At 38.5% G+C, this 14480-nt stretch overlaps 2 protein-coding genes across 2 annotated transcripts; one reads left to right on the forward strand and one right to left on the reverse strand.

The window, feature by feature from the left end:
- The first annotated feature begins 4373 nt into the window (after positions 1 to 4373).
- LOC307248963 (cytokine-inducible SH2-containing protein-like) lies at positions 4374 to 6177 on the forward strand. The gene is made up of 3 exons (XM_080025532.1): positions 4374 to 4744; positions 5298 to 5461; positions 5680 to 6177. The coding sequence occupies exons 1-3, from the start codon at positions 4725 to 4727 to the stop codon at positions 6174 to 6176; spliced, it is 681 nt and encodes a 226-aa protein (XP_079881658.1). The 5' UTR covers positions 4374 to 4724; the 3' UTR covers position 6177.
- A 1063-nt stretch (positions 6178 to 7240) lies between these two features.
- Positions 7241 to 14385, reverse strand: hemk1 (HemK methyltransferase family member 1; the record flags this gene model as incomplete). Its single annotated transcript, XM_080025531.1, is given in 12 exon segments — positions 7241 to 7369; positions 7372 to 7399; positions 7665 to 7775; positions 8045 to 8140; positions 9663 to 9768; positions 9859 to 9908; positions 10061 to 10125; positions 12332 to 12454; positions 12768 to 12861; positions 12971 to 13062; positions 13178 to 13354; positions 14119 to 14385. Coding segments are annotated over 12 exon segments (1137 nt in total). The 5' UTR covers positions 14185 to 14385.
- Positions 14386 to 14480: the final 95 nt, after the last annotated feature.

Here is a 14480-nt window from a genome sequence, read left to right on the forward strand (position 1 = left end):
GCTCATTACTGGAACAGGATGACAGCCATGCCAGGGTCTCACCATGACAATGCTACTGTTCATCAATGTTTACAAAATGTTGTGTAGCGTGTTGGCGTGGTTTATCTTTTCTAACCTCTAAATCCCCATGAATGATATTGTGCTTACACATCAAATATATGTGAAGGTTTTTTTTTAAGTGGAACTGAAAAACATGGATGACATCCAATCATGTTTGAGACATTTTACTACAAATGTCAATCTAATGGTGGCACTAGAGGAGAAGTCCGTTGGAGGAACTCTCTGGGTAGGGCCGTTCACAGACATACACTAACCCCACCAACATGCACTATTCCCACCCTGATGATGTACACAGCTGTTATCCATAATCCCACACTTTGTTCATAACATGGGATCTGTTAATGTTATACTGAAACACATTATTTCACGAGTGGACCACAGATCTGACTAATCTGCTTCAGAAATGAATTGCATAATTGTAAATTGCCCTGCATGATAGTGAAATATTTGAATGTAAATAAGACTAGCTTGAATGCTAGCAAGTAAAACAGAAGTTAAAAAAGAGGAAATAACAACCAAATCCTAAATACCTACTTTATTGTTTTTAGTAACGCTTCACAATAAGGGAACATTAATTAACTGTTAGTTAATGCTAAATGAATGCCATTAAGGTTTCGTTAATGCGTAGTTAATTCCTATTAAGCATTAAGTAAGTGTTCATGCTTAGTTAATAACGGTTAGTTAATGCTTCGTTAACTAATGCATAGTTAAGCATAAACTAAGCATAACAGTTAGTTACTACTTAGTTAATGTTTATTAAGTATTTACTAACTTCATTAACAGTTAGGTAATGCTCAGTAAATGCTTATTAAGCCTTAATTAAGCATTAACTAACAGTTAATTAATGTACCCTTATTGTAAAGTGTTGCCTTGTTTTTTAATGGATAACAAAGGCATGGGGCTTAAGTCCCCCTTGGGTCCCATCTGTGCAGGCGCCTGCTTCTGGGGACCATAAAAGTCTGTGCTAACTTTCATGGCAATTCACATATTTGTTAAGATAGTATAGCCTGAACCAGAGTGTTGTACCAACCAGACTGACTGTCCAACCGACAACCATATCACACAGAGAGATGCTGATAAAAATTATTGTGACATTTTAAACATGAAGCCCAGCAACAGAATATGCACATTATGCTTTTTGTTTCTTAAAACACAAGATAACTAATATTTTAAAATCTTATCAAAGTTTTCAAATAATCTCATTATTGTAGGAGAGCCTCGCTCAGCAGTTCTCTGCAGGCCCGTTCCCCGAGAACAAAGCTCTGCTGATGAACAAGGATTTCTCTCTAAACACACAATGAATAGATTTATGTTGCTGATTCCAGGCAATTAAAGCGTTTCCCCGAATCTTCTGGAAAAGCACTTGTTTTTTCTTCTCCCTGTTGGAAGAGGACAAATGCTTTTCATTGTGTCCCAAACATCACTCCCTCACTAATTCTTAGTAAGCTCTGGGTATGCAGCATGTTCACACATGAAAAGTTAAGTCTATTCAAGATATCAGCATGCAAATATGTGGTGTGCGGTGCTGAGAGGCACCAGACTGCAGTCAAATGCATGATGGAAAGAAGTAGTGTGTCACAGCTGGAGGTGATTAGTACACAAAGTGTACAGAGGTGGCGAGACAGAAAGATCTTGGAAAACAGAAAATGAACATAAAGACTTTCGGAGAATAGTTTCTGAAGACAGTATAGTGTCCATTTTATGAAAAGAATATGAACAACAACTTGTTAATTGAACAACAATAATTTGTGGTTTGTCTTCTTTACCACTCCTACATTTGAAATGTCAGTAAAAAAAAAAAAAAAAGTATAAGCATGAAAATATACTTGATGTTCCAAAAGTAATAATATGCATCATGCAGAATGTCACATTAAAGAAAAAAATATACAGTACATTATTGTATTATAATTGTTAATACACGTCACTTTGAAGTTGCAGCTAGTAAAGGTAGATCTGATTTTAACTACTATATATTCTGACCGGCATATTAATCCATTAAACATTAATCAATCATAATTAATTAGTCAATTATACTTCCTTTGGATTAATAATCTGACTTTTCAAAGTTACTCCGATGAATAAATGTATTGGCGTAATAAGTACAAATGCATCCAAAATATGGTGGAATTTATCTCAAATGTGTTCTTGTGTTGTAAATGTACTTCCACTTACTTGCTCCAAAGACCTTTCCTCGCTTGCAGAAAAAAGCAGCAGCAAGCAACTGTAATCTTATTCTCAAAATGAGCAGCAGCACAATCACAAGAATTGACCGAATGAATTTAACAATATGAAAAAAGACCAAACAAACATGGAGACAGTGTAAACTCTTTTTAATGAAATCTGTAGTTAATGTTTGTGTTCCATGATAGGTTCTGAACATCCTGGGAGTTGACAGTTTGTCAAACAAAATAAGACATTTTACTAAGTCACTCTTTGTAACTTGTTGAAAAGCATTTTTCTTTTTACAATTTGTTGACTTACTATATCAAAGAATATAATAGTCAATTATTTGAAGATGAATCAATACAAATAAAAATATACCAGCAGTTAGGACTTGTGTGCACTGCGGGGCCTTCCCAGTTCTCCATATTTTATCTTACACTTTAACATTGTGTTGTGAGTGCATGTTATTTTCACATTTAGTCACTCAAAAATATCAAGTTATGTTCAGCTATGTGAAATAAAATAAAATAGGCCTTAAAGAATAGACCTTACAGGGAACATACCCAGGAAGGTTCATACAGTACGTACCTTTCCATCTACAAATTCTTGGTAATTTCCTCGCGTACCCCGTACAGAGCTCTCCAGTTACCACACCACATCATCCAGATGGCTCATCTTGTCCATAGTCTCCCCTAAAAGCCCCCCCCCCCCCCCATTGATTTCAATAAATTACTCGAAATCCTTCATTTGGAAAGCATTGTGTATCATGTCTTCAAAAACCACATTGAATGAGAATGCTTCATGAAGAATGTACTATAATATCTTGCAAATATACAAGGTTATGGTTAATGTCATTTCAGGCTTTCTGTGCACAGCTTTAAAAAATAAATAAATAAATTGAAGTAGCTACATTTTTCACAAAAATCATGGTGGTGTTATCTTCCTTTTTTTCTAACTAAAGGAGGGAAAAAAGGTATTTGTTGAAGTGCACCCAGCAGGGATAGATAAAGTCCACAAGACTTCTTAGAAAGGGAAGCTCATTTTAGGATTTCTTGGAAAAAGTTGAGATTCCGCTCCTATTTGGGATCAGCAGGTTCTTTGGATATGGCTATGAGTATGATAGGCTACAGTATGTGTTGCTTTATTTCCAATCTATCAAGGGTTTGTGTGTGTGTGACCGTAACGGCTCACATTAGACTTACAGCTGGAATAAGCCTAAATATTTTTATTCTGACCCTGAACAAAATGGTTCCAGATAATAATAATAAAATAATAACAATATGGTGATAGTATAGCCTACTGAAAAAGCTTAGCCCAAAAGTTAGGCTATTCAGCTGACTTGTTTTCCTCGATTCCGTTGTAAAAGAAATAGCCTAGGCCTAGCCTATCAGTGGAGAGAAATTATTGAAAATAGAATAGGCCAACATTTCTAGGTCTTAACATTAGACATAACCATTGGAAACACATGGTTTAACAAATCCACCACAATCCTAGCCTAGAACAGACAGGGATAGAAAGTGGAACAAAATGTGAACTAAACATTTAAAACTGAAAAAAAGAGTTTAACCTGTTTTTATGTAGGCTATGCTTAGCTAATTTTGTTTAATGACACGACAATAGGCTATAACAACTTGTTTTGTCGAGCGACAGATAATTACCCCGAGAAAACCTCTCGGGTTTTTTTTCCACCGGGTCCGAGGGAAATCTATATTACTGGAAACGGCCTGTGTGCATTCCTATTATGTTTAATGTCGAGGCGGTGAATTCCCAGAATGAAGCCTCTGCCAAATCCGCCCGGCGGGGCGGAGTCAGCCCAGCAATCATTCCTGGAAAGCGGATAGGGAGAAGCTGCCGCGCGGTTCCAGGGAGCGAGCGCCAGTTCAGCAAAGGCAGCCGCCGGGAGAGACGAGCCACAGAGAAAGTAAACAAAAACAAAGAAAAATACAAGCGGTCGATGCTTGTCGCGGTAATCCTGAGATGTAACCGTTCAAACAAACCCCAACACCGAATAATAAATAAATCTAACAGCACGAGTCGTTCGCTGCCACAGAGCGAACCAACCGGCGGCGTTTGGTGCGGCTGCTATGACGTCAGAGCCGCCGGTGCTCTGTTGAGTTCTCAGAATAGACTTCTAGGAAACGGTACATTTTTAAAGCCAAGCCTCTACACTGTGTCCTTCTCACATTTGAATCCCACTCTGGTGACAACACACTCCAACCTCGCTGCCGCAAAGATCTTTGAATTGATCCTTGACGCTCGTTTTGTCAAATTTTTACTGTTTTCATTGAACATCCCGGTGTTTTTACATGAACTAGGCTACAGCGCCAAACCCTATTTGGGAATACGCGGAGCTCTCTTCATGTCGCCTATTTTCACATCAAACCGATGTAAAAGCGTCTTTCGCAAAAGGTGTTTCCCGTCTTTACGCCAAGCTTTGTCCTGTTTTTTGGAGAAGAGAAACGCTGAGTGGATTTAAGCCCCGAGGATTTTAAAAAAATAGCATGATTCTCTGTGTACCAGGGTAAGCTGACCTTTCTTTGTTTTCTCCTTTGTTGTCTGTGTTAAGAACATATCCCTCTAGCTGTTTAAAATCAATGGCCTCGTAAATGACCGTTTCGTATATTTAAAGTCTTCATATGAGTATTCTCAGACTTTAACTCAAGTCTACTAATTCCCATTAAAAAGACCTGTTATACTATTTATTAAGACTAAAAATGGTCTCCAAAAGAAACTTCTTTACACAAATATTTTTCATTATAAATAACTTTTTAAATATAACCTTTATTTAAGCTTGACTGAGATCAAAATGTTCTGGCCTGATTGCCATCAGCAAACAGCAGAAGACAAGTGATACACAATTTGTCACAACAATTAGGTAAATACCTTTTTTACAATTAAATCACAAACAGGACTGAAAACTCACATTTTGTAGGCTCAAGTCAAAGCTGGACAGTGAATTGACCTCTTATTCTCCGTGTTACTTATCAATAAAGAATAAACCACCAATAATAAATGATGTGGATTCCTGCTATAATACAACAAATGTTAACTATATATTTCATTTTAATTTACAGACCTAGAGCTCCACTGCCCGTTGCTCCATCCACTGAAGCCCATCGGGGCATGCGGGCAGGAACGGCACCTCCTTCCCCTTGCCTTCAAAGTACCCCTCCATTATGGGACCCCACAAAAGACTTGCGGGCCATTGCCAGCAACTTCTGCTATCTAGAAAATTCAGGTACAGTCTTAAAAAAGTGTTTTGTTTCCCCACATTTACAGCCACTAAATTTCAAAATGTAAAATTCCTGAAAATCCATAAACCCAGCCACGTCAGCGTTTGGCTTGGCACGTTTCATTTTTCAGTTACAAAATGCTTTTGTTAAGTTGCCAATTCACTTAATTGCGGAAGGGACAGAGTGTTCAGTGACTAATGTTCATGAATCTGTGTGTTTACAGGATGGTACTGGGGAGCTGTGACCGCGGCTCAGGCCCACTCTGCACTTCAAGAGGCGTCTGAAGGAGCTTTCTTGGTGCGGGACAGCAGCCACCCTCTGTACATGCTGACCCTGTCGGTCAGGACTGCGCGCGGCCCCACTAGTATAAGGATCCAGTACAGCGGTGCACAGTTTCTGCTGGACTCTAGTTCACCGGCCCGGCCAAGCCTGTCATCTTTCCCCAACGTGTCCAGCCTGGTGCAGCATTACATGGGGCCGGAGAGGAGAGCAGAGGAGGAGAAGGTGGAGCAAGAGGCTCCTTCAAAACCCTTTCAGCAGACAGTTCAGGACACATCTGTGGTATTAAAACTGAAGCGACCCGTGTACAAGCCACAAGGCCTTCCCTCTTTGCAGCACCTCACACGCCTCGTCATTACCAGACACTCAGACCGCACTGACCAGCTACCACTCCCCAGGCCTCTGCTGCGTTACATACAGGACTACCCCTTCAAGGTATGAAGCGCAGGGGGGGGAGAGGGTCCGTCGAGTCCATCCTTCTGGCTGAATCTCAGCTGACTTAAAGGAAGACAAAACTAAAAACAGTGAAACAGGTTCTTTTTGCGCCCGTAAGTGACATTGCTGCTGTGGCAGTTTGAAGGCCAGTCAAGAAAATACTGGAAACAGGGTTATGTTTTTTTTGCTGACGAAATCTGTAACAATTTCAGTTCATATACTGACGTGCCTGGTTTCAGACATAATTAGTCAGGACTGGGTGTTGAAGGTCCCCAGAAAAAAGACAACTTGTGAGCAAACCTCAGTACTGTAATAACACTTGTTTTAAGATGAATGTGGAAATTGTCCATATCCATTTTGCCCTTATCAGTTCTGGATGTACATGCTGTTCCTAAGAAGTACACTGATTCCATTATGACATCTTTTACACCAATTTTATTTTTCTCAGTTAGACATGTTTTCTACCTTTTTATATGTGTAAATTTTTCTATTAAAAGAACAAACTGGAGTCTAACTTGCTTGTCCTTCCTATTTGTTTCCTTGTGAGTTGCGTAAAATGCCAGTATCACCCACAGGGTACAGAGAAATACAGTCATCATGGCCATTATTAAACACCCCAGGACGGCCACCCTTATGACACTTATTACGAAATATTTTTTCGCCTTCAACCGCCTTTGAAACACACCAGACTTTGTGGCCTTTGAGCTCTAAGCGTGCAAGATTGTGTGAGGAAGTAAAAGGCCACATTGTGTGTTATTCGCTCAACAATACGTGCAGCCTGCATCTGAGTCAGCCAGTGGACGAGTGAAGGGGAGGACCGTCCATCAGCGGATTCACAGAACTGCTGAGTGCTTCCTGGGAGGAGGGTGAGTTTCTGAGAGGGAGGGTTCTAAGAAAAGCCTTGGTAATTACCTTCAGCTTTGAGCCTGCTTTTGTGCCATCTCAAACACGGTTTATTTTTTTATTATCGTGGCACAGGGAGGGGACAGCAAATGTTACCTGATTAAAAGTGCAATAGTGACATGAACATGATTTGAGCCCCTGCAAAGTGTGAATATGGAGTGATCAAATCAGTGTGAGCGCGTGCTTGGCGGCTCAGTGGGGGTTGGGGGAGCGGAGGCTGTGGCGACCTGGGCCAAAGCCAGCGTAATAGGATCTTGGTTTCTCAATCCAGATCCAACTTGTGGTCCCTCTTTGACTTCTCTTTCTGAAGGATGCAGAATCGCGGCCTGAAAAACAAAAAAATAAATAAAAAATCAGTCTAATAGAGTCTGAATTTTGGACGTGCAATTTTGTACTGAGCGTAATTTTGTCATTTGGACTTAATTTAGTCAGTATAGCCCTTTACTCCAATCAAACAGACAGTGTTTGATGTCTCAAAATATTAGCAAGAATCCAACTTTGGCATGGAGTCACAGGAGGCCAAATGATAACAAAATGATTTAATGACACCCAGGCGACAGAAATGAAGGCCGAGGCATCCTCTAAACAGACCTGCCGGTGATGTCGTGCTGTGTCTTCGCATAATGCATCTCTCTTACATTCGCCTCCACCCAGCGCTGTATGAGCGGTGGGTGTCTAGGGTCCACCTCCAGGTAAACACGACTGTTAACCACAAAAACAAAAAGAACACAAAATACATTAACATTTAATTACCATTGGGACGGAATAAGAAGTGACCATAAGATAAAAGCAGTGGCACATGTCTGGAACTGTATTTACTGGAAGTCTTTTAAAAAGCTTAACTCATTACAGAGGCAACACGATGCATGTGTTTCTCAGAACATGCTGTTCTCTGTGACAAGATGCCGTTAGGAATTAAACCCAGGTGGGTTTGTGTGTGTGTGGTTGTGTCGAGCGGTAGGCTTGCTTACCCATGATTTGATAAAATCTGTGGGGCCAGACTCAAAATCTGTTTGATCACTTTTAGGCCATCTTCACCTCCATCTAAAGCAGCGTGGTCCTCAAACCTAGGCATACAGTAGGCCTATCAGTTCAATATACCCATAAACATATACATGTTTACGTTTTAATGTTCATGCTGCACATATTTATAATATTAACCAATCATAAGTCATAGATCTGTACATATTGTGTTAACATATTTTTTTACTTTTATTAAAAAAAAATCTATTACATGTACATTATCCTATTTCAATAGTTATTATTTTTATTTCCATATACAGTATTCTATTTCTTCTCAATTTAATTTAATTTAGCATTCCAAATGTACTTTATATGTAAATGGTGCACCTTATCTCTACACTTCTATCTGCACTGTGTCCTTGCACTACTTTTGTCTTTATTTGTGTATCAGGTGTCTCTCTTCCCTTGTGTTTCTCTTCTTCTATAATTGCATTGTTGCGAGGACCCTGGGACTTAAGAGTTGAATTGCCAATGACTGCTGCTGGAATTGTTGTGCATATGACAAATAAACCTCTTGAATCTTGATTCACATATTTCCAAAAAATACATTTCTTAGGACACCTGATCCACTGATGCAAATTAATTTGATTACCAGTTTGCCTTTTAAAATGTTTACTTTGATACAAGCATCAATTATAGTAGGCTATGCAATTTATTTTCTGTCCAAGTTTCTAAAAATATAAGTATGACCAATCTTAATCCTCTTCAGCATTTATAAGTGTATATGAACAACTAAATTGTTTACAGTAAATTGTAATACACTATGATGCCAACAAAACCAAATGTAGTTTTTTATAAGGTAATTAGTCAAAATGTAATGCTAACATTTGTAGCACATACAATTCCTTTCTGCCACAGAAATGTATTATAGTGTTACAATTTGTGACTCAGAAAAATAACAGATTTTGTCAGTTAATATTTTTTCCAAAGGCTGACTGCAGTTTCTTTTGTCTTATTTATAATCAGTATCAATGATTTAAGACATTATCCCACATCCATATGTTACACAGTTTTCAACATCAGTCAGACAACTTTAATCTTTTTTTCCTCTCCTAACTTTAGCATTTGTATAGTGCATACCATCTGTATTTGTATAGCAGTATATGTGCAGTTGGATACAATTTCATGGAGGCTAAAATAAAATATAATAGCTATCACTCCCCTTTTATAACTTCTCCCAGGAGGCATCCATTCCTTTATTTATCATACATATATTCATACTTAAAAAAAGAATGCCTATAGTATAAACAGTTAATGAATGCTTGATGACATATTGTTATCATACCAGATATATTGTTTTCCTACTTTTTTACATTACACTGAGAGAATTTGTTCGAGTTGTAATGTTATAAAATGATCTATGATAAAAATTGTTATGTTATTGATATTCCACAGGAGGAGTTTTAGGCTAATAGTTGAAAGAATGTAAATACAAATTTAATACCACATTTAAACTGCTTAATAATGTATTATAATGTGTTATTACCATTTATTAAGGGCTAACTGAGGTGGAGGGTGGGGGGATAAATTAAGAATAAAAGAAGAGAGTCTAAGTGTTGTAATCACCTGTAAATTTCAGGCTCCAACGACTTCATATCCTCTGAGAACAGGTACGGAGGGTTACTGACCAACACTGAAACAGGGCTACAGAGTCTCAACACACTTTCTGCATCTGCATCAAAACGGAATTATTTGTTTACATTTGATCAGCCTTATGTTTAAGCCTGTCATTTCATATCTGCATTGCACTGCTTTAACTTACCTTTTATAACATCTAGATGATAAACCTGCAATCTTTCCTGAAGCCCCAACCTGCAGAGAAAATCTTTCATCAGACGTCATGCGTTGCTCTATAATCCCCAACTAGGAAAAACAATCATTCTAATAATGCAAGTCATTAAACACAATCAAGCTAAATCACAAAAGGACATTTACAACATGTTTTCATGTATTGGTAGAATTACCTCAACGCATTCTCTCTTGATAAATCCACAGCGTACTGACTTTGATCCACAGCAATGGCTTTAAGCTAGTGTGTGAGAAACAAACCAGATTTAACTCAGCATTTTTTTCTCATCATCAATTGACCTACTGTCATTTTCTTCTATCGAGCAATATCACCTCAGTGATTCTTGAGAAGTGACACAAAACAGGGTGCAATGTTGAAAAAAATAAAAATTTGTTTAGCCAAATTAAATTACCGTACATGTATGTATCCAACATGTACGGTAAGCTACTGAGCTAAGCTTTGACACAACCTCACAGCTTTTGTCCTTTTTATCAAAATGGGCTTTTTACCTTGCCATTCCTTAATTTGTGTCAACACCGTCAGACACCAGAAACACACATTAATTTTCCCTCAATTTATGCTAGACCCATGAGATGTATAGTGATCACAAATATTCACCAAGACTGACAGAGGCCACAAAAAAATATTTTCTAAATGTATATGAATATACATTTTTTATATATCGATTTTCATGTACAGTATGTTCTTTAGTTGAACTGTGTAATAGAATTTTTACTTTAAAATTAACAGCAATCGAGATGTGTTTCAAATTTCAAAACACATTCTAATGTTAGGAGACTGGTTAGATTTTCAGATATGACCAACCATTCTTCAACAACTATGAAATATCATTATGCAATATTATCAAAATAATATAAATCTGACGGAGTTGACAAGTATATCTGATGGAGATGAAAAGTATACGTTATGGATTTGACATATCTGACAGTGGTGACAAAAACCCAGATGAAGTCATTTTAACCATCAAATACGTAGAATAATCAATAACAGTGATTTTATAACAGCATATTATTGGTTGAATGTTAAGGCAAGATTCAAATGACAGTTTTTCAATCAGACTTGCTCTAACAGACTCACACCAAATCGCCTCATTTTGTATTTCATCCTGTACTTTTTTAAGAATCATCCATGACAAAAGAAGATTGTGAGAGTTTCCATAAATACATTAATAGCAAAACTAAAACCTATTTCTATATATCTAATATAATTATAATAACTTGAAAACCATCCAAATATGGTGCCTCCACATTGAATGTCAACTCCGTCATTGGCCTGTCACGACGGAGTTGACATCTGACGGTGTTGACATATTTAACATTTCTTAAACAAAACAAATTAAGTTTATCTAGTAGCCATTTGGTTTTTCTGTTGATGATAGGTGCTAGTATGAACTGCTTCAGGAAAATAAAATGATCGAAACATTTCAAATAACCTCTTCAGAAATTGTAAGTCGGTGTTGACATATCATGGTTGTGACGCAGGACTTTCAAGATTTGGAATGTAAAATGTTCTAAAACTACAACACTTATCAGAGCCTGTCTACAGTATTTTGTAGACAGGCTCTGATTTTCTCAAGAATCACTGACCTATTACGAAAACCAACAGTGATGCCTAGATGACTTAATTAGTCCAACTAGCATCCTAAAAACAAAAAAGGTGATATGATAGGAAATGGACAAACTATTCACATTCATTTTCAACATACGAGCCAGTGTTTGGTATTTTGCCTGATTATCATAATATTAATAAATACGTTCTGTCTACACTTACTCATACATTAATTTCAGCACTTGATCTCTGCATGAGGCTAGCAGCTTATAATCACTAGCGGCATAACAAAAGCAATTCTCTACCCAAAAAACAGTGGTGGTCATGTTGCAATTGGGGTTAAAGTCTCAACAAAGCTTTAACAAGAAAGAACAATAATGCATGGAATGATATAGAGAAAAACAAAGAGAGAAACTGCATCTTGACAGGGTTATTCGTGTGCAATGCAAAATTGATGTACACTTGAAATGAATGAAATGCCTGGCTGGGGATCAAAGTTATTCCAATTCAACAATAATCTGTACTAAATTTAATGGCAATCCATGGAATAGACGTTGAGATATTTCAATAAAAACTGCAAATGCCAACCTCATGGTGCCAGTAGATGAAAAGTCAGGAACACAACATTTCATCTGGGGAGCATGAATGCTTGCACACAATGTATTTGATGTTTAAACAATGCACTAAATACCGTAAGTACAAACTTTGACGTGCTGGTGACGCTGGAAGAAAAGCCACAGGACCACCACTGACAGCGGGCTTTAACCTTTGGGGACCATGAATGTCTCTGTACCAAATTAATCCATCCAATAATGTTAACACACTACACTAACCTGAATCAAAGTGGTGGGAAAGTGGCAACAAACATAAAGCTTACCTGAGGCAGACTCCTCAGCAGACTGAGAGAAATGGCACCGGAGCCACATCCCACCTCCAAGCATGTAGGCCGGTCGTCTGCTGCACCCATCTCCAGATCAGTGAGCACCAGTTCAACCAACTCCTGCACCCACCCACACAAACGCGCACACACACACACACACACACACACACACACACACACACACACACACACACACACACACACACACACACACACACACACACACACACACACACACACACACACACACACACACACACACACACACACACACACACACACACACACACACACACACACACACACACACACACACACACACACACACACACACACACACAAACAAAACACTGCTCTGGTTATGTGTGAATGATCTTTTGTAATTCACTGTTCATCGTGCATATTCGTGGCCTGTTTTTCCCTCCTTTCAAACCTCAGTTTCAGGTCTCGGTATGAACACAGGAGGTCTCATCTTCAGGGTCAGATCTCTGAAGTCCCACTCCTCAATCACATACTGCACAGGCATTCTAAACCAAACACACATATTCAATCAATATTCTTCATCGCATTAAAAAGTATTAAGATGTTGTTTTTTTACTGAGGTCAAGTGTGTGCATAGAAAGTTTAACGTTATACCCGGAAAGGCGCCTGGTGCATAGCTCCCACATCTTCTCTGTTTTTTCTGGGGTGAGGAACTCCGTCAACTTCCCCATCTCCAGACTTTCCATCTGGAAGCAGAGGTGGAACGTACAGGAACAGGAAGGGACGCCGGTGTGAATGTGCCTTCAGACTTATCATGAGGCTGTGACAGAGAGTTAGCTAGCTCAGCAAATCTCAACTCACAGTTTTGGCCCCGAGCAGGTAAGCGAGGATGTAGTGGCTGGAGTGGTCAGGCTCCGTCACTCCTCTCTCTGCAAAGTGTCTCTTCCACACGTCCGCTGCCTGAATCCCTGTGATCCTGCCTGCAGGTAAGGCCGGAGCGCTGCATAATGTACGCACTATGCAGGAGCTCCAAATATCCTAGAAGCATTTGTTATTAAGACATTTTTAAATCTATCATGCACACAAAGTGTAGGGAAAACAATTATTTTTAAAAATCAGGATACTTTTAAAAATATTTGTAGTCATTTTTTTAGATGAGTCTACCAATTACTTGTGGCTTTAATCACATTTAATTCAAGCATCACCTCACTGTCTTTTGCAATAATGGACATTTATACCACTTTTTCTCACATACCCATTTCAGTCTCTCCTTTACATTTTCTATCTTGGCGATGAAGTGGGGGATGGGGAAATGGCTGAATTGATTAATAAATAGATACATAAATCAAGATCACTGTGTTGTGCATTCGTCCAGCTGCAAAGTTACAATGAAAGTACTAGTAGCACTCAAAGGGTAACACTTTACAATAAGTATTAATTGATTAACTGTTAGTTAATGCTTATGTAATGCTATTAACGGTTAGGTAATCAATAAAAATGGATGTTTATTAAGCATTAACTAAGCATTAACTAACAGTTAATTGTAGCCTACATACCGTTATTGTCACGTGTTACCCACTCATTTTTCACATGTCATATTAGAGTTAGTTTGTCATTAATTTTATTATATCTTCTTTTTTTCTATGTATGACTTGGCTACTGTGATTAAATGTTAACTTTGAATAGTATGCTTTCCTCCATTGTATCCCATCTAGTGCGCAGGAGCACACTCTCCGAAAACAACAACAATAAACAAACAGACACAATATCAATGAGACCGATAAGTTAGTTAGGTAGGCTACCTTTGTTAAAAGTCCAGTCCTGCACCCAAAACATCTGTAGCATGCACTCAGAGATCGTCTCCACATGATTAATCCACGCACGCCTCCTCTAGGCTACATCTTTGTCCCTTTAGCTACAGTTTGTGTCGCCATCAGCTGTACTCGGTGTCCTGTTGTCCTGCATATAAACTCTCCACCGAACTTGTATCGTCTTATATTAACACTAAACATTTTCTGTCGCTGGTTTACACTGTTGGCAGCATTTCCTTCACATGGCGCTAACCTCTACAAACGTTGACGTGAAGCGAAACGTCTCAACATGGGGCGCACGTTACGCATTCATGACACTCGTGAATAGTGTTGCCTTTCTGTACTGTCGAATA

Source organism: Ammodytes marinus (genome assembly GCF_949987685.1).
Source record: "Ammodytes marinus genome assembly, chromosome: 4".
Taxonomy (NCBI): Eukaryota; Metazoa; Chordata; class Actinopteri; order Uranoscopiformes; family Ammodytidae; genus Ammodytes; species Ammodytes marinus.

Coding starts and splice junctions, on each gene's coding strand:
- LOC307248963 (XM_080025532.1), top strand. CDS start 4,725: ATGATTCTCTGTGTACCAGG. Junction 4,745..5,297: donor ATGATTCTCTGTGTACCAGG/GTAAGCTGACCT, acceptor TTTAATTTACAG/ACCTAGAGCTCCACTGCCCG. Junction 5,462..5,679: donor CTGCTATCTAGAAAATTCAG/GTACAGTCTTAA, acceptor GTGTGTTTACAG/GATGGTACTGGGGAGCTGTG.